Genomic DNA, 20584 nt, shown 5'->3' on the forward strand with positions numbered 1-20584 from the left:
CGGGGAGTGGCGATTCTGGTGGGGAAAAATGTGTTGTTTGAGGCATCGGAGGTGTGGCGGATAAGGGGGGGTAGGTATGTTATGGTTAGGGGCAGGCTACAAGGAGAGAAGGTGGTACTGGCTAGTGTGTATGCCCATAATTGGGACGATGCGGGCTTTATGAGGTGTATGTTGGGACGGGTCCTGGATCTGGAGGCGGGAGGTCTGATCATGGGGGGGGGGACTTTAATACAGTGTTGGATCCTTCACTGGATCGGTCCAGCTCTAGGACGGGTAGGAGGCCGGCGGCGGCCAAGGTACTGAGAGGGTTTATGGATCAGATGGGTGGGGTGGATCCATGGAGGTTTGTGAGGCCGAGGGCACGCGAGTACTCTTTCTTCTCCCACGTACATAGGGTCTACTCTCGGATAGATTTCTTCGTGGTGAGTAGGGGACTGATACCGAGAGTGGAGGAGGCCGAGTATTCGGCCATTGCAATCTCCGACCACGCTCCGCATTGGATAGAGTTGGAGACGGGGGGGGGGGGGGGGGGGGGGGGGGTGCGGGACCAACGTCCGTTGTGGCGGTTGGATGTGGGGTTGTTGGCGGAGGAGGAGGTGTGTAGGAGGGTCCGGGCAAGTATTGAGGGGTACCTCGAGGTGAATGATACGGGGGAGGTTCAGGTGGGGATGGTCTGGGAAGCCCTGAAGGCAGTGATTTGTGGGGAGCTGATATCCATCCGGGCACACAGGGAGAGGAGCGAGAGGAGTGAGAGGGATAGACTGGTGGGAAAGATGCTTGAGGTGGACAGGAGGTATGCAGAGGCACCAGAGGAGGGACTGTTGGGGGAGGGGCGCAGCCTGCAGGCTGAATTTGATTTGCTGACCACTAAAAGGCGGAGGCACAGTGGAGGAAGGCACAAGGGGCAGTGTACGAACATGGTGAAAAGGCGAGTAGGATGTTGGCTCATCAGCACTGCAAGCGGGATGCGGCTAAGGAAATTGCTGGAGTGAGAGACAAGAGTGGGAATGTGGTGCGGAAGGGGGTAGAGGTGAATGAGGTCTTCAAGGACTTTTACGGGGAACTGTACCGGTCGGAGCCAACGGGGGAGAGGAGGGGAATGGAGAGGTTCCTTGACGGGCTTTCTTTCCCGAAGGTGCAGGAGGAGAAGGTGGAGGGGTTGGGTGCGCCGATTGAGATGGAGGAGCTAGTTAAGGGGATCGGGCAGATGCAGTCAGGGAAGGCACTGGGGTCGGATGGGTTCCCGGTGGAATTTTATAAAAAGTTTGTGGACCTAGTGGGCCCCTTGCTGGTGCGGACACTCAATGAAGCGTGGGAAGGGGGGACTTTGCCCCCGACGATGTCGCGGGCGCTGATCTCGTTAATTTTAAAGAGGGACAAGGACCCCCAGCAGTGTGGCATGCTCAGCACTGGAAGAATTCTGGAAGGGGGTGGCGGGGACGGTGTCGAGGGTGGTTGGATCCAGGGTCAAACCAGGGTGGGGACTCGCGATTTTTGGAGTTGCGGTAGAGTCGGGAGTGCAGGAGGCGAAAGAGGCCGGTGTCCTGGCCTTTGCGTCCCTAGTAGCCCGACGAAGGATTCTGCTACAGTGGAAGGATGCAAGGCCCCCAAGTGTGGAGACCTGGATCAGTGACATGGCGGGATTTATAAAATTGGAAAGGGTCAAATTTGCCCTGAGAGTTCCTTATTGTAGTGTTTATTCTGTAACTTTATATTGTGTTAATTTGCGTTGTTGTTAAAGTGCTGTGTTGTTCATGGAGGTGGGGCGAATGTTTATGATTGTTAATATTATTGTTATTTTTGGTATTTTACTATGGTGCGTTATTGTTGTATAAATTCAACATTTTTCAATAAAAATTATTTCAAAAAAAAAGTTTATTTTAATTTTTAAAAAAAAGTGTACCCAATTAATTTTATTTTCCCAATTAAGGGGCAATTTAGTGGGGTCAATCCACCTACCCTGCACATCTTTGCGTTGTGGGGGCAAAACCCACGCAAACACGGAATGTGCAAACTCCACAGGGACTTTGACCCAGGGCCGGGATCAAACCTGGGACCTCAGCGCCATGAGGCAGCAGTGCTAACTACTGCGCCACTGTGCTGCTGTTATTAAAGTTTATAGGAATACATTATATAAATATGAAAATCTGTTTTTTGAAAGTACTTTTATTATTTTATTTACTCATGTAGGTTTCAACCAAGGTCACCATATCCCATAGTGGCAGAAGACGGTGAAGCCCCTCTCCCCTACCCCAGCGCGTGCGCGCACACACACCCTATCCCAACCCATCTCTCCTCCTCACACTGACTCACTAAGCAGCCCCTCTTTCCAATCCCTCTCCTTAACACAGCTTGAAACCAAGGAGCACACCCTCATTAACAGGGCTTATAATTGAACAAGAAGATACAACTGCCCTGAGCCAGCGGCAGAGACTCTTGCAGTGGAGATGGCACTAGAAAAATGGCCCGGTGCAGGAAGGTGTCCTGGGGCTCCTGCATCACCCAATTACAGAGCACAATCAAAGAAAGCTCAGAATTTGAGAGACAGAGACTGAGTGGATGCTCCCCTGGGACAGGCAGAGGCCAAAAAAAGAATTATGAGGGCAGAATTCCAGGATCCAAACGTCAGAATTCCACCAAACAGTGGGAACTTTTCATCCCTGGAGTAAGACATAGATGGGGAACTTAATGTATATTGCGATCTCACCTAAGCTACATTTGTTTTTGCTCAATCCATTCATTACTTTTTTACATTTCAAACAAGAGTTCTAACATAATAAAATGACAGGGTAAACTGTCACCTACTAAAATATCTTCCAGTTTCATATCAAGCAATTCCCCTCCTTGTAGAACATCCTTCCAGCTGTTTGAGTCGCCCTCGGGTTCCATGTTGTCTAGAATAAGTTCAAAGAAGACTATCTTCTCTGAGATGGAACTAAATGAGTTGTCAAAGCAAAACATATAGTCTCCATTCTCAGTTTCAACGCTAAAAATGGAAGAGATGGTTTTATTTTAAGGATGAAAAAATATTCAAATATTTAAAGCTTGTACATCAAAATGTGAGTAATGCAAATGGCGAACGAGGTATAATTTTCTATCATATCCAATATCCCCAAAATACACTTTTTTCTGCAACTGTGCACTCGTACTCTATTTTATAAATTGAGTAATACAGGGAGAAGCCCTCTGTTGAAATGCAGTGAAATTTGCAGCAGAAATCGACAATTAAAGCCTGCACAATTCTTATTAATTAAGTTTAATAGTAAATACAGGCTACAGATTTCATTATTTTTGTAAGACGTTTCTAAGTGACTGAAAATAATTTGCACTTAAACCTTTGAACCTTCAATGAGCACAGCGTCACCAACCTGTGGTGTGCCATTAAACATTAAAAGTATTGCAATACATCGGGGGTTGACTAGCTTTGTGATCAAACGTTAGGTTCCGCTTATGTTGCCTGAAGTTTCTAATTCTCTAGCAGACTTTGTGTTGAAAGTTGACTGGATTTGTTTTGTAGATCTCATCTTTATTTCCCATGGCTCCACTCAAGCCTACTTCTGCAATTTTTGCCAGCCCTGTTTCTCAGCTCAAATCTAAGGCCTTCCATTTCCTTCCACCCCACCTACCCCATCATCAGTAGCAGAGTCCTCAGCCACCTCAGCTACAAAGACGCAGGATTAATTCATTCATCTTCCTGATTCGTCAAAAGACTTAAATAAACATAGAAAATGTTGGAAATACTTAGCAGTTCAGGCAGACCTGAAATGTTAATTCTTTGTTTTTCTCTCCACAGATGCCACCAGGCTGGCAGAGCTATTTCCAGAATTTTCTATTTTTATTTCAGACTTCCAGCATCTGCAGTCTTTTGCATTTAAATATTGATTTGCACTTCTTCAGAACTGTATGAAACCTTTACTTCCCCTCCAAACATGCAATATTTTCCTTCAAAAAGGTTTGAATTCAAATGTTTAAGTTACATTTAACAGTTTGCATGCAAATAAACTGACAAACAGAACCAATCCACTGTGATCATTTGGTGACAGTGCAGTCATATATCAATAGACCTGAAGGCATTTAGACAGTGCAGAACAAACACTTGAAGATCGCTCTCCCTGCTGCCAAAGTATTAGCGGAAGACGGCATTATAGGAGTGACACGTGGTTTTACATCCAACAATTCACACAGATAAATTCACACAGGCATGAATAGAGTGGATAGCCAGAGACTTTTCCCCAGGGTGGAAATGGCTGTCATGAGGGGACATCATTTTGAGGTGATTGGAGAAAGGTATAAGGGAGATATCAGAGGTAGGTTCTTTACACAGAGAGTGGTGGGTGTATGGAATGCACTGCCAGCTGAGGTGGTGGAGTCAGAGTCATTAGGGACATTTAAGCGACTCTTAGACAGGCACATAGACAGCAGTAAGTTGAAGGGGTGTAGGTTAGGTTGATCTTAGATTAGGATAAATGGTCGGCACAACATCGTGGGCTGAAGGGCCTGTACTGTGCTGTACTGTTCTATGTTCTAACGAAGAGACAGAGGACCGATCCACAGTGACCATCTGGTGTCAGTGTCAGTTGTATATTAATAGGTTTCAATGTGCTTTAGACAATGGAAAGGAACACTTGAAGGTCCTTCCTGCTGCCAAAGCTTTAGCTAAAGACTGTTAAGGGGGGGGGGGGGGGGGGGGGGGGGAAAGAAGAGGAGGTGGAGGAGGAAATATATGCAACTCACACTGCAGATTATGTGAACTGCTCTTGATTTACTGCATTGGAGTCTCAATTGTGTAATTGTCATCAGTGACATATAGTCCACCACACAATTTATTTCATCTAAATGACCTTGGCTCACTTGGCAATACCTCACCACTGGCCTAAAGTCGGCAGTGCATATCAAGATTTATTATCAATAAATGTTTATAGATACACTAACAATTCCCAAATAGAAAATACAAACATAAAAAGAACACAGGTCTGTATTATGATCCTGTTAATACTTCATATTTAAACATTAACACCTGACTGTACACATCTATTATGCCATAGAGGACAAAGGTTCTGTGACATGTAACAGGTAAAGTTAATGAGCTGATCAGTTTAATGTTTAACTTGAAGTGACCGACAAAACACATCTTAAGCTAGACACATTTGACAAAAAATAACTCCAAGCAGAACCCCTGTTGCTATCACTTACCTGTGTACCCCATCAGACTTCCGCTGATCGAAATACAGAATGTTTCCATTTGGTGATGAAATATAGAAATCCACATCTAATCCTGCCCCATCAATCACCTAAAAGGATAGATGAGACAAGTCAATGGATGCTACTATGTATACCTCTGATTTATATATATATTATCAAGAAATATTTAATTGTTTAAAGATGTTTTTATTTGTTCAACCTTTTCAAAGAAGGCAATTACAAAATTCAATTTCGGTCTATTGATCACACTAAAAGCAAGGAGCGTGGCTTACAGTTAGGGGTTGTTGCCCAATGTACCATTTCCTTCATGTAAATCAGCAGACAAATTGATATAATCATATGGATCAAAAGCAATAGTTTAAAGTAAAATCAGTTGCAAATTTGACAGATTACTTGAGCAATGGAATACAATTTGTAGGATTTGACATTTTCTGTTATACCTGTTAAAAGTGGTCAGATATGCTGTGCATTACAGTTGGCGATTTAGTTTTAAATCGTATTTTCCACAGCAGTTTTGGCACACATGTATATAAAGGCAAGTTGTTCTACGATACCCATGTTGTCTCTTCAATGGCAATTTGAAAGTTAAACTAAAGAAGAAAGATGTTCTGTGCAAAGTTCTTCCAGTGCTCAATTTATTTCTTTTGCACACATTAACAGTTAACTTAATTTTTAGTTGAAATGTTGCTCACTAATGATAGTAATAATCTTTGTCACAAGTAGGCTTACATGAACACTGCAATTAAGTTACTGTGAAAAGTCCCTAGTTGCCAGATTCTGGCACCTGTTCAGGTACACAGCACGTCTTTCAGGACTTGTAGGAGGAAACCGGAGCACCTGGAGGAAACCCATGCAGACACAGGGGGAATGTGCAGACTTTGCTCAGTGACCCAAGCCGGGAATTGAACCTGGGACCCTGGCGCTGCGAGCAAAAGTGCTAAGCACTGTGCTACCGTGCCGCCCATGGTATTTTACACCACACTACCAAGGTTTAGATCAGACACTTCACTGTACTAAACCTCCATTCAATCACATCAGCACCTTCCTTGATTCTAGATCATAGAACATTACAGCGCAGTACAGGTCCTTCGGCCCTCGATGTTGCGCCGACCTGTGAAACCCCTCTAAAGCCCATCTACACTATTCCCTTATCGTTCATATGCCTATCCAATGACCATTTGAATGCGTTTAGTGTCCACTATTGTTGTGGATCCTTATTCAGAACAACCTGCCTTTCAATAGGCTTGCCTCCATGGGGCAGGATTTGTCTCATTTTTTTTGTAAAAGCACTCACAGATTGTCCTATTTAAGTGACTACAAATGTAAAGTGCAAAATGGTGCACTGTCTGAACCACATTATGAAAAAGGATTATCCCATTATGGTTTTGAGATGTTTGAGTTACACTGGCAAAGAAAGATCCTAGTCAGTTATTTACTATGCTTTGGATAAAATTATTGGAGTTTTTAATGTACTTGTGTGGATTTTTCAACTTAACGGAAGTACCAAATCTTTTATTATTGTCACAAGTAGATTAACGCTGCAATGAAATTACTGTGAAAAGCCCCTAGTCGCCACATTCCGGCACCTCTTCGGGTACATAGAGGGAAAATTCAGAATGTCCAATTTACCTAACAGCACGTCTTTCAGGACTTGGGGGAAGAAACTGGAGCACCAGGAAGAAACCCACGCAGACTCCACACAGACAGTGACCCAAGCGGGTATCGAACCCAGGACCCTGGCGCTGTGAAGCAACAGTACTAATCACTGTGCTACCGTATTGCGGCATATTGCAGACAATTTCATTAATAGCTATGTCATCAAAGGCAATTGAATATTTAAAATATTTTTCTTTATATATATTTAAAACAAAGTCTTAAAGAGTGCAGTGAAACAAGTAGGCAGGACTTTGTACAAACAGATACAACTCATAATGCCTTGAGATTGTCAATGGATGAGAGATGATGTTAAATTACTGCCACATGGTCAATGTGCCCAATCAATGCAGCAATAATCAGTTAAAAAACTCTTCCAACCCCTCACCCAAAGTCTAGTCGTCAAATCATAACCTAAAAATAGGGATTATAAAAGAAATAGATGGAAACGCCAAGTTTTGGAAGGATAGCACAGTGACCGGCTTTGGATGTAAAATAGCAAGAACCAAGATGATTTTATTGTTTCAAATTCTGGCAGGAGAAACGATAACTACCATTCTCAAAAGGTTAACTTCAAATTTTGATAAATTTGACCACTGGCAACGACCATTTCGTCAATAAGGCAAGTTAAATTTGCAAAGTAAATGGGCAGGTAAAATTTGCAGTCAAATTATACAGAACATAAACTGGATTGATGGGTTATTTCACAATTCATCCAGGTTTGAAGCTCCTTACATTCTAAATTTACATTCTAAAATAATGCTAAATGGTTGCAGAGCATCAGGAATAGAAAGCCCCTTTCCCTGGGGAAATGATGGGAAGGAAAGAGAGAAGCAGCTGACTAGTAATAGCTTTGTTAAATAGTCTCAACTGAATTTTAGAGAATGAATAGGAATATAATTTAGAACTTCAGTTCAAATTCATGAAGCTACATTTAATAAACTAATCTTTGAAAAGCTCCAGGGCATTGTATGTAATATATCTAAATTAAACTTTGATGCATGTGTCACGGGGCATTTTGAAAATCTACCTGCCACATAGGCAGGTTTGTGGTCTGTGAGTCATTAGAAACTAAATCACAAAGTTCAGTGCTGGAAAACCTTTGAGCTGTTGGGCCACCCCAGTTAACTTTGTATCCGTGGTGCTAGGTCACACTGAACCAGTAAACTCTGAACACGACATCCTGAAGGAAAGGCATATTGCCAACAGACCAGTTTGGACGTGGCCCAGAGGGGTGGTCGTACTGATGGCTTTGTTTGCATTCGGATGACCCTGTACACTTGAGGCCTTTGCAAACTGATGGGTACCACAGGGACTGGAGTACACAACTGACACTAGCGATGACATTTGTTAAGTTTTGTTTCTTCTGTATGATTTGGGTGTTTTTTTAGCTGCACCTTTCTAAAAAGAGAGCATTTTTTGTTGGATTTTTCTTAGTTAGGACATTGGGACAAAGGAGTGCACGGGTTTACCAAGAATGGTAATACTGTCAATGATAGTCACAAGAATACACTTTACTCCCATAATTAAGGGTTCAGTTTTCCTGTAATGCTAATTTTGTAAACTTTCTGCAGAAGTACAATTTTTCCTTACATAAATGTATTCTCCAGACTCTAGGGTTCCTAGATTCATTGTACATGTGCAACGAACCTAGGAACCCTAGAGTCTGGAAAATACATCTGTAGTTTTGCAATACCACATGTCAAGCAAGACTTTTCTTTCGATGTTTTAATTACAGTACCCCACCAGGGGCTGTCACCCTTTAAATGTTAATTTTAATTTGTTCTTAAAGAGCATGTAAAGAGGCACTTACTGGCGCTGTGGTGTGGTTGAGTTGAGAGGTATATATTTGTAATGTTTCACTCTGTGAGTAAATCTAAACTGAGTCAAGGTTAACTCCAGTTTTGTCCTTCAACTGGCAATCAGGAGTATAAAGGTCTGTCAGGAGGAGCGGCCTCCCTTTTAAAAAAAATATTTTTATTCTCCTTTTTCACATTTTCTCCCAAATTTTCACCCACTAACAATAAACAATAAGCAGTAACGAATGTAATGTCAATCCCCATATCAACAACAATCCCATCCTCCCACCAACCCCCAAACAACTGCCCGCATGTTAACATAAACAAATAACAAAAAGGAATCAGGAATCACCCATAGTCACTATTAACACATAACCCTCTAATGTTTGATGTTATCCAATTCTTGAAAGTGCATAATGAATAACGCCCATGAATTGTAGAACCCCTCCATCCTTCCCCTCAGTTCAAACTTAACCTTCTCATGAGTCAAGAATTCCAACAGGTCCTCCTGCCATGCCAGGGTGGATTGGTTGCTCTCCATCCCAACAGGAAGGAGCGGCCTCACTTAAATATCAAAATACCTTCTTAAAGATGAGCTAAACATTGATCTTTGGACAAGCTCATTATGAAAACAGCGCAATGGTGCCTGAGGATTTGTTCTGCTGATGTAAGCTTCATAAAGATGGCAGATAGGTTACCCGGGGGTGCAGGTTGCCCGCGAGTGGGGGGGGGGGGGGGGGGGGGGGGGTGCTCCGCAGGTACAACATTTCTAGTTTGGTGGGGGGAGTGAAAGCTGATCTGGCGAGGTGGGATGGTCTCCCTCTGTCACTGGCGGGTCAGGTACAGGCGGTTAAAATGAATATGTTGCCGAGATTTCTGTTTATTTTCCAATGCCTGCTGATTTTCCTGCCAAAGGCATTTTTCAGAGAGATTGAAGGAATGATTACTTTGTTCATATGGGGAGGGAAGGTGGCCACAGTTAGAAAGGTGCTGCTACAGAGGGGAAGGCAGGCATGGGGTTTGGGTCTTCCGAACCTAATGTATTATTACTGGGCGGCGAACATGGAGAATGTGCGGAGCTGGGTCAGAGGGGTTGATTCCCAGCGGGTCAGAATGGAGGGGAGTTTGTGCAGGGGGTCGGGATTGAAAGCACTAGCAATAGCGCCGCTCCCGATGGCCCGGGGAAAATACTCAGGGAATCCGGTAATAATAGCTTCATTGAGAATTTGGAGGCAGTTTCGCCAACACTTTGGGTTGGGGGCAGGGTCAAGGGAAATGCCGCTTCGGGGGAACCACAGATTTGACCCAGGGAAGTGGGTTGGAAATTTTCAGAAATGGGAGAAGAAGGGGATTAAGACTCTAAAAGATTTGTTTCTTAGTGGTCAGTCTGCAGGATTGAAGGAGCTGGAAGCGAAGTATGGGCTGGAGCAGGGGGAAATGTTTAGATGCATGCAGGTTCGAGATTTTGCCAGAAAGGAGATACAGAGCTTCCCGGTGGAGCCGGCCTCCACATTGCTGGAGGAGGTGCTGACGACAGGGGGACTGGAGAAGGGGGTCGTGTCGGCGGTATACGAAGCTATTTTGGAAGAGGAGAAGGCAGCACTGAAAGGGATCAAAGCAAAGTGGGAGGAAGAGTTTGGAGAGGATATGGAGGAGGGATTCTGGTGTGAGGTGCTCCGGAGAGAAATACCTTCACCTCGTGCGCAAGGTTACAGCTGATACAGCTGAAGGTGGTGTACGGAGCACACCTCACGAGAGCGAGGATGAGCCGATTCTTTGAAGGAGTAGAAGATGTGCATGAACCCCGCTAAAAACGTTCAGATGTTTTGGTCCTGTCCAAAGCTGGAGGATTACTGGAAGGAGGTTTTTTGGGTAATCTCGAAAGTGGTGCATGTGAAACTGGACCCGGGCCCTCGGGAGGCCATATTCGGGGTGTCGGACCAGCCGGGGTTGGAAATGGGTGCAGAGGCAGATGTTGTAGCCTTCGCCTCGTTGATCGCCCGAAGGCGGATCCTGATGGGTTGGAGAGCAACCTCTCCACCCTGTGCCCTGGCGTGGCTGGGGAACCTGTTGGAATTCTTGACTCTTGATAAGGTTAAGTTTGAACTGAGGGGAAGGATGGAGGGGGTCTACAGTTCATGGGCATTATTAATTCTGCACTTTCAAGAACATCGAACATTAGTTGGGGGGGTGGTTGGTAGGGATGGTGGGAGGGGGACTGTGTGGGTTAATGGTGACTATGGGTAGTTCCTGATTCCTTTTTGTCATTTGTTTGTGTGAACATGTGGGCTAACGTTTGGGGGTTTGGTGGCAGATAGGTTCTTGATGGGCTTTTTTTGCATATTCCTTTGCCCATTTCAACATTTTCCTTTGTTATTTAATAATCCTTCGTTCAGGCATGTGTTTTATTCCCCCTCCCATCATCCGTACTTGACCTTCTTTCAGTTTGTTTGATGTTATATCTTGCACTGAGGTCCACAAAACGACGGACTCCTGCTTTTCAGCCAACTGATCAGCTAAGGCGTAACGAGTGACAAGTTTATCGTATAGCCAAGTCACTTTTTGACAACAACTTGTATCTACACAGAACCTTTATTGCAAGAAAGATTCTAAGGCACTTCACAGATAAGTGCAAAGAAATGGGTGGAAGGAGCATTTGGATGAGTTGAGCTAAAGCTTGATCAGAGATTGTTTTTAATGAAGAAAAGGTGGAGCACTTGCTGCTGGTGAATAGGGCCGAAGGTGAACAGAAGATCACAAATAATTGTTTGAAATGAAATGAAATGAAAATCGCTTATTGTCACAAGTAGGCTTCAAATGAAGTTACTGTGAAAAGCCCCTAGTCGCCACATTCCGGCGCCTGTTCGGGGAGGCTGGTATGGGAATTGAATCCACGCTGCTGGCCTTGCTCTGCTTTACAAGCCAGCTGTTTAGCCTACTGTGCTGTACTGTGTTTGAGGGTGAATATGGGACTGCAGGAGATTGCAGTAATATATGGCAGCATAAGGCCTGGCAGGGCTTATAGATATGGATACGGATTTTAAATGGCATGTGTTGGTGAGATTGGGGCAAGTGATGATGGGGCAAGTGAAGATAAGGAATGAAGAAGATAGTTGGAGCAATTTTGAAGAGTGGAGCCTGACAGGCCAGCACGACAATCATTTGAGTTTGAGGATGATTAAAATATTAAACCTCAAATCAAAAACTGCACCTATTCAGTGGTCAATGTGATCACAACAAATAACGTAACTGGCATTATAAAGATGAAATCAACTTTTCTATATATTAATCGACTAACCAAATCATTACGTTAATAAAAGCTTATGATTGAGACTACTTCACTTTAAAGTTTTGTTTTTCTTGTGACCTCTCGCAACATGCATCATTAATCAGATGTGAATGTGACAGCATCTTCGCGAGTTCCACTCTCCAAGCAGCTGCTGGGAACTATGTAAAAGTAATTCTCATTGATTTGAACTGTTATCTGCATTCAAGAAGTCCAAGCAAATATCACAAACTCACTGGGATATATTTTTACCAGAGAGAAATCCTCTCTGCTGCATTTGGCCCCTGACTTTGCAATCAGAGTCTGTACACCTTGTGGATCTTCATTCCTATCAGTGTGTCCTCCGATACTCTACCCTCAAGCAGCTCCTGGACTTCACTTATTTCACATGTCTCCAAGCTCAGGCAAGAGCTGGTTGATGCTGTATGCTGGTTCCACCTTTGCTATGTCGTTACTATTCTACCACAGGACCTTGGACTTTAATTCTGGACTCCTTTCTGTTCATCAGCATCTATTTTCCAATTGCTTGTTTACAATCATGTTTTTATGTATTCTAATTTCTATTAACTAGGCCTAAGTCACTTGCACTCTTCTTGCATCCACTGGCATTTTGGCTGTTGCACCAGACTCACGTCCATCACTCTATTTCCACCGTTGCTCTCTTTTAACTTCTTTTCTCTTCACCTGTCCTGGACTCTCTCCTATTATCATGCCTCCATTCACTTTTTAAAAAAATATAGAGCATCCAATTATTTTTTTCCAATTAAGGGGCAATTTAGCACAGCCAATTCACCTACCCTGCATATCTTTGGGTTGTGGGGAGAATGTGCAAATTCCACACAGACCGTGACCCCGGGCCGGGATAGAACCTGGATCCTCGGCGCCATGAGACTACAGTCCTAACCACTGTGCCACCCCTACCTCCTTTCACGTCTCACTCAGGTACTCTGCCTTCCCAATTCCTTAATACAAACCTTCAGCACTCCTCAACCTTCTTGCTCCCTTGCCACTGTGCCAGGCTTCGCTCTGTGTTAGATAAACCAACAGTGTCTGCCGGTCTTTCTTGACATCCTCTGACAGGTTCAGAGAGGCACTCTGCGCTGGCTCATTACGAGTAACCTCAATTGCCCCAGTCCACTTTTCTCATTGACCTTCCCGCCCACTGGGCACTAAGCTATCCACCTCACCCTTCCCACTGCTGACCTTGTGGACTCTGCTACAGGAGCACCTCTTACCACCTCTCTATAAATTCCCCTCCAGAATGCCCATTCACTTGTGAACAAGGTCCTTGCCATCCAGAAACCTATTGTTGACAATTGCATTAACATCATGCCCCAGGCGGCACAGTCGTTAACACTGCTGCCTCATAGTGCCAGGGACCCACGTCCAATTCCGGCCTTGGGTTACTGTTGGAGTTTGAACGCTCTCCCCGTGTCTGTGTGGATTTCCTCCCAACTCAACGGTGAGTTGCTTTGAGGGGAACTTCCAGGTGGTGGTGCTCCCATGTATCTGCTGCTTTGATCTTCTACATGGTAGTGGTCTTGATTTTGGACAGTGTTGTCTCAGGATCCTTGGCAAGTTTCTGCTGAGTCTGCGTTGGAAGCAGTGCAGAGAGGGTTTACCAGGCTAATATTTGGAATGGGTGGATTGTCTCATGTGTAAAGATTGGACAGTCTTGGCTTGTAGCCACTGGAGTTTAGAAGAGTAAGAGGCGAATTGATTGAAACGTACAAGATCCTGAGGGGTCTTGACAGGGTGAATGTGGAGAGGATGTTTCCTCTTGTGGGAGAATCTAGGACTGGTCACTGTTTAAAATAAGGGATCCACTTTAAAAACAAAGATGACGCAATTTTTTTTTCTAGGAGGGTCGTAGGTCTTTGGAACTCTCTTCCTGACCTGAAAAGGCAGGGGAAGCAGCGTCTTTGGATATTTTTAAGGCGTAGGTGGATAGATTCTTGGTAAGCAAGGTGGTGAAAGGTTATTGGGGTAGGTGGGATGCAGATTTGAAGTTACGATTAGATCAGCCATGATCTTATTAAATGGTGGGGCAAGCTCAAAGGGCTGAATAACCTACTCCTGCTCCTTGTTCGTACGATGCACACGGCTGCCACTGTGGGTGGTGGAGGGAGTGGATGCTGAAGGTGGTGTATGGAGTTCCGATCAAGCGGGCTGCTCCTGGTCTGGACAGTTTCAAGCTTGAGTGTTGTTGGAGCTGCACTCATCCAGGCAAGTGGAGAGTGTTCCATTACACTCCTGACGTGTGACTTGTAGATAGTGGATAGGCTTTGGGGTGTCAGGTGGTGAGTTACTCCCTGCAAAATTCCTAGCCTCTGACCTGCCCTTGCAGCCACAGTACTTATATGGCTAGTTCAGTGAGTTTTTGGTCAATGATATCCTCAGGATGTTGATTGTGCAGGTTTCAGTGATGGTTATGCCAGTGTCAAGGGGCGATGGTCAGATTATCTCTTGTTGGAGATGGTCATTGCTTGGCACATATGTGGCATGAATATTATTTTCCACTTGTCAGCCTAAGGCAGACTATTGTTCAGGGTCTTGCTGCATTTGGACAGGAACTGCTTACGTATCTGAGGAGTTGCAAATGGTGCTGAGCATCATGCAGTCATCGGTGAACATCTCCACTTCTGACCTTATGATGGAAGGAAGGTCTTAAATGAATCAACTAGTAATAATTGTTACTATTGTCACAAGTAGGCTTACATTAACACCGCAATGAAGTTACTCTGAAAATCCCCTAGTCGCCACACTTTGGCGCCTGTCGGGTACAGAGAGGGATAATTCAGAACGTCCAATTCACCTAACAACACATCTTTTGGGACTTGTGGGAGGAAACCGGAGCACCTGGAGGAAACCCACGCAGACACTGTGAGAATGTGCACACTCCACATAGACAGCGACCCAAACGGGAATCGAACCCGGGACCCTGGCGCTGTGAAGCAACAGTGCAAAACACTGTGCTACCATGACGCCTAAAGCTGTAAAGGACCCAACATCTGCCAGAAGCAAGATTCAAACCAGGAAACTGTACGGCTGCTAAGCCGAAGCATTAACCAGTACTCCAGGCCGGAGCTCAAAACAATTATGCATACGCTCCCCATCAGGGAATTGAACCCCAGCCTCCTGCGTGACAGGCGGGGATACAAACCATTTACTACCGAGGAAGTGAACTAAACATGTTTGGGCCTAGGACATTACCAATGCAAACAACTGCTGCAGTAATTTCCTGGAACTGAGATGATTGACCTCCAACAACCACAACTATCTTCTTTTGTGCTAGGTATGATTCCAACCAACCAGCAGAGGGTTTTCCCCCTCAATTCCCCTCGACTCCACATGGTTAGATGCTGTCTTGATGTCAAAGGCAGTCATTCTCACCTCTGGAGTTCAGCTCTTTTGTCCATGTTTGAACCAAGGCCATAATGAAGTCAGGAGCTGTGTGTTACCTAACACCGAGTATTATCTAACAATTAATTGACAGAATTGGTTGATCCAACAGCATATCCGACAGATACATTTTCTGATTGACTAATCAACAGGGAATAATAAAAAGGAAGCAGCACCCTAGCACATGCAGTGCAATCCCAGCTACCTTAGATGTTATTGCATGATCAATAAAATAAAAAGGAGAGACAGCTCCTGGTGGGGTACTGTAACTAAAATAAAACATCAAAGAAAACATAACTACCCAAACTAAAATATCATGACTGGGGGTGATGATGCACCATAGCCCCCGAAGCACCCATGAGTCGCAGACCTAAGTGTGCTGGTGGACATAGTGTGTTCCTTCTGCAGGGCCACCTGGCTGCGAATGTAGCCATTGTAGAGGGGCAGGCAGTGGGCTCGGACAACTCTCTCGACTGCCAGCTGCCTGGACCTTGGCCTGACCCAGAAGCTGGCTCACGAGGAGGTCCTCCCTCTCCCCATCACTTTCTCACCCCCCCCAAATCTCCCCTAAATGGCAATTCTAAATTCCCTGCAATTGCGATCTCGATATTTGCAATTCAACCAAGTTCTGTGATTGGAACATCAGACACCCCACCCTACCTTGCAATTTCAGGTATCTTATTTTACAATGCCAAGTACAGGAGCCAAATGTGCAACCCTATATATCTTGCAATTGCAATCTCAGGTACTGACATTTTCACTTACAATTGTGCCACAAATGCAATCATGTATATGCCACATTGTGCTAAAACATGACTTTTTTGTTATTCTTCCATGGAACATGGATGGATGTCACTGGCAAGGCCAGCATTTGTTTCCCATCCCTAACTATCCTTGAGAAGGTGGTGGTGAGCCCAAGGTGACTAACCATCCTGTATTTTATACGATCCTGCTGTAATTTTATGTTTTGGCCTGCCCCCATCATTCATTCTGTATTTCCTGGGGGTCTCATCTTTGGTTTCCGTGTTTACACGCTGTGTTACGCACAGGGGCTGCAGCCTGAGCCAGCCACAACTCAGGGACAGTTCTGGATTTGCTCTGAAAGCTAAGTTACCAAAGCTTACAGGGCTTGGCACGGGAGGGGGGAAAAGGGAAGATGGAGGAAAAGGGAAGATGGGGGGGGGGGGGGATTCCCGCAGGGAGCACTCATGCCAGGTGAGTTGCAATGAATCCTTTGGGGGAGGGGGGCAGCAGGGGAGAGAGGTGTTGAGGGGAGATGGGTTGATGAGGAGTGGGTGGAGACAAAGATTTGAAGGGGCAGGATCTAGAGTTGGAAAGAGGGGTGACTGAGATGGAGAGGAGTTTGGGAAGAGGGTCTGCTGAAGGAGTCTGTAGAGTGAGGGATGTTGTTTGGGGAGTGGTGTGCATGTGTGATAGGGAGCAACATGGAGCATCTGAGGAACAATGCGCAGTCAGTCGAAGAGGGCAGACTGTAAAGTATATGTGGAATGATGGGAGGGGCCTAGTTTTATAGCTGGGCAATTTCGCAAGACAGGGACTTCATACTCTTATTGAATTGATGATTATCAGGTTTGTTGCTCCTCACCCCCCTAAAAGAAAAATTCCACCCGCATCCCTAAATGTTCGTCACCCTGGAGTGTGCCACCTTCTCCAACCACTGAAGTCCACCTGGTCTAGGTAGACCCACGGCGCTAGGAAGGAGGGAATTCATTACGGAACAAATCAAAACCCCGGCGGATTCCTTTCCGAATATTTAAACAAAACTCAAGAGGAAGCTTGCCCGTGGCCGACCTGATACTCAATTTCCAAGCTGGCATCTTTCTTCATGGTTTGGTAGAAGCATTCCTTGCGCCCGGCTGGCAAAGTGAAAGTGAAATCGCTGTCAAAGGACTGGGGGAAACTGAGTGAAACTTGCGCCAAGTCAGCGAAGAGGCTGAGCAGCAGCGGGAACAGGAGGACGCAGGAGAGCAGGCCCATGGCTGAGCCCTTGCTGAGGGAGGCAGTGTGAGGGACGGGGTCAAAGGCGAACACCGGCCCCACGAAAACCTTTGACCCCCCTCCCGCGGGCGCGTGCGCGGCAGAAGCACGTGCACACCACCAGAAGCACGGCCAATCACACCACCAAATCCAGTCGCGTCAGACACCAACCGCCAGCCGGCCTTGCCATTCACAAAAAAAACCCTGCCTCTCTGAGTGACTGGAAACTGCGTTTCATTGATTGTCACTCAATTAAATACTGATACCATGTACATATAATAAAATTTAAAGTAGTTTTTTTTAAGCCCGTCGGTGTTGGCCTCCCACCAACCGGGCGAAGGGTTTATTGGTACTTGTAGTCCTGATCAGCTCCTCAGATTCTGGGTTTGGGCTCGCAAGGCAGAAAACTACAACTCTCAGAGTGCATTGCGACAGCCTCGGGAGAGGGGTGTGTGATGAAGTGACGTAACAACGGTTGAGTGGGCGTTTGTTGCGTCACGTCACGAGGAGGAGGAGGGCAGGGAGTTTTGCACCTCCCCATGCTTCGCTCCCTTTGTCCGTCACGTGGGGGGCTTGTGGGGCGTGGCTTCATGAGGTTCCAACTCGACAGCGCGAGCGGCCGGGATTCTCATGTGTGGAGGCGGCCTGGTGCGAGTGAGGGAGTGAGGGGGATGGGGAAAGGCTTCGGACTCTCCATGGGGCGCTCACTGCGCGGCTGGCAGCGCGTGTAAACCAACCTACCCGGCAGCCGGTTGGTGGGAAGAACCACGACGATGTCAATCACTGTGAAAAGATGAACCAGCGGCACGTTATATTTGTATGTTTGATTCTCTCGGTGTTGTATTGGTGAGTGTCCGTCCCGCTGCTCTTTTTTTTTACCGTCTCCTTATTACTTCCCACCCAGCCGCGAAGGCTCCGTCTTTGAGTTCCAGCAGAGGTAGGCCCGGCCGCATTTCTCTTTTTTTTGTAGTTGCTGGTTTGCATCTTTGAAATTTAGGTTTTTTTTTGTGGGTGGCCGTTTGAAGTTTCAGAACACGGAAGGTAACGTGGTTCAGGGGCAATGTCGCCTTTTTTAAAAAGCCGAAATATTGTCTTTTTGTCCTCTGCGCGGAAGTCGGCTCAAATTCTTGTATTTGGGTCACAGTTACATGCCTGTCGATTTCCTGAACCTACTATTTCGCTCAGTCGATATTTCTGTCCGTTGAATGGTGTTGAAGGTTTAATGCTCCGTGTATCCCCAGATATCGTCGCTTCTTTTCTATTTCGAATGTGCCATTATTGTTTTTTTACCATAGTTGAAAACTTGCTTTTATTGTGCGTTATTGGGATAATTTGTGATCTCCTGTCCCTTATGATTTAATTTCTAACCTACTGCTAAGTGTGGTTATATCAGTTGGCCAGGAAAAGGCAGTGAGTGAACTGGTCACCTGCCATGCAGGGCTTCCCAAAGTACACTTTCATTCACTTGAAGTTGCTTTCAAGTAGCCTGCATTTGTGTTTCATGCAAGAGATAACCAGAGAAGGTATGTTTCTGAGAAATGACAATAGAGGTGAATTGCCTATACCTGCTACTGTTCCATGTACTTGCAGGCACTGATAATGACCGAGGTGAGCTTAAGCATTAAAGTACTTGGAGACCTGGTAGGAATTGCTGTCGTGAGCTCAATGTTACCAATCAGGGTTAAGACAACTTTTTTGCCTCTAATTCCTTCCAGGCTGCCATAAGAGATCATCTGTAGTGTCGGCCAATTTGTTGCCCAAATCAAACCAGTGATAATTTCTGTGCAAGGCAGGGCTTTTGGATCTTTTTCTTGCTGAATAATTACTTAAATTCATTGTTCTGTCAAATTTCCCAAAGTACAGTGCCATTCGTCTTCAGGTCTATAACAGAAATGGTGTATATAGAGATTGCTAAGTGGCTAAAAGAGACACTTCCAAATTGAATTTTTGTGGTTGTCTGCCCTGTGTGAGCATAAGAGAAACAAATGAGGTGGTATTGGCCTTAATTTGATTTCTCCTTTCCTCCAGTGTGGTTATAGAGTAAGCATTTTCAAGATGGCATCAAAAGTTGGGGGTTTATTATTTCTTGGTTTTCTCCTTTGGTTTGTATCCATTCAGACATCTTTACTTTGTGATTCTTTTAATTAATCACCCATCATAATGTTCCAATCTTAATAGCAGCTTCAGTCAAGTGTGCACTAACCTCCCTGACAAAACACTACAGATCAAAAATGATTTTTCTCTTCATGCAAATGGAGCTCATTAAATTGGAAATTCTTGTCAGCTTTCATAATTTTGTCAAGTAAAGGCTAACAATATGGAATGACTACTGTACTCATGTTCAGGAATGCAAAATATTACATTAAAATGTGAGTGTAAAGTAATTTCTTCCCGTCTACTTCTGCTTTTTGCTAAAAGGGATTAATTGAATCGGGTAATATTGGAGCATCATTATTCCTCCCAAATCGATTGGCCCAGATTTTGTTGTCGAAGTAATAGTGAGGCTAAGGCAGGTGCACAATTAAACGGGGATAACCAACAGTGGTTCCTTTTAAATGCTTGGAATAGTTGAAAATACTGTATTTAATAGATATGATCTAAACACACCTCAAAGTTGCTACATAAGTGCTCTTTTAATGGCGTGGTTCAGTGTTACTTATGCGAAACAACCTCTGTGGTTTGAATATGAACTATTACAAGTCATAGAATCTCTACCGTGCAGAAGGAGGCCATTTGGCCCTTCAAGTCTGCACCAACCCTCGAAAGAGCATCGTATCTAGGATCATCCCCCTGCCCTATCCCCGTAATCTCTTTAACCCCAATTTTGACAAGGGTCTGATAATCTAAATCCCAGAATATTTAAGGAAGTGGCTCCAGAAATAGTGGGTGCATTGTTGGTCATCTTCCAGGTTTATATAGACTCTGGAACAGTTATTGCAGATAAGAGGGTAGCTAATGTAACTCCACTATTTTTTAAAAGGGTAGAGAGAAAACAGGGAATTATAGACCAATAAGCCTGTCGTTGGTTGTGGGCAAAATTCTAGAATCCTTTTTATAGCAGAACACTGAGAAAACAGTGGCAGTGGGCAGCACGGTAGCATTGTGGCTAGCGCAACTACTTCACAGCTCCAGGGTCCCTGGTTCGATTCCGACTTGGGTTACTGTCTGTGCAGAGTCTGCACATCCTCCCCGTGTGTGCGTGGGTTTCCTCCGGGTGCTCCGGTTTCCTCCCACAGTCCAAAGA

The 20584-nt window shown here is 45.0% G+C and overlaps 2 protein-coding genes across 3 annotated transcripts in view; one reads left to right on the forward strand and one right to left on the reverse strand.

Moving 5' to 3' along the window:
• The window catches only part of tmed5 (transmembrane p24 trafficking protein 5), a 29532-nt gene extending 12108 nt beyond the window's left edge, over positions 1-17424 (reverse strand). Inside the window, exons 1-3 of the mRNA XM_038794967.1 lie at positions 17155-17424; positions 5194-5291; positions 2806-2986 (exon numbers count right to left, since the gene is read on the reverse strand). Of these exons, the coding sequence (XP_038650895.1) occupies positions 2806-2986; positions 5194-5291; positions 17155-17340 (465 nt within the window). The 5' untranslated portion in view covers positions 17341-17424. The remainder of the gene's footprint in view (positions 1-2805; positions 2987-5193; positions 5292-17154) is intronic.
• A 439-nt stretch (positions 17425-17863) lies between these two features.
• suco (SUN domain containing ossification factor) overlaps positions 17864-20584 on the forward strand; it is a 105890-nt gene continuing 103169 nt past the window's right edge. Inside the window, exon 1 of one of the 2 annotated variants that reach the window (XM_038794969.1) lies at positions 17864-18186. In XM_038794969.1, coding sequence (XP_038650897.1) covers positions 18134-18186 — 53 coding nt within the window. In that variant the 5' untranslated portion in view covers positions 17864-18133. The remainder of the gene's footprint in view (positions 18187-20584) is intronic. The other variant, XM_038794970.1, reaches the window with a different exon arrangement.

The sequence above is a fragment of the Scyliorhinus canicula genome, chromosome 4 (assembly GCF_902713615.1).
Source record: "Scyliorhinus canicula chromosome 4, sScyCan1.1, whole genome shotgun sequence".
NCBI classification, from domain to species: Eukaryota; Metazoa; Chordata; class Chondrichthyes; order Carcharhiniformes; family Scyliorhinidae; genus Scyliorhinus; species Scyliorhinus canicula.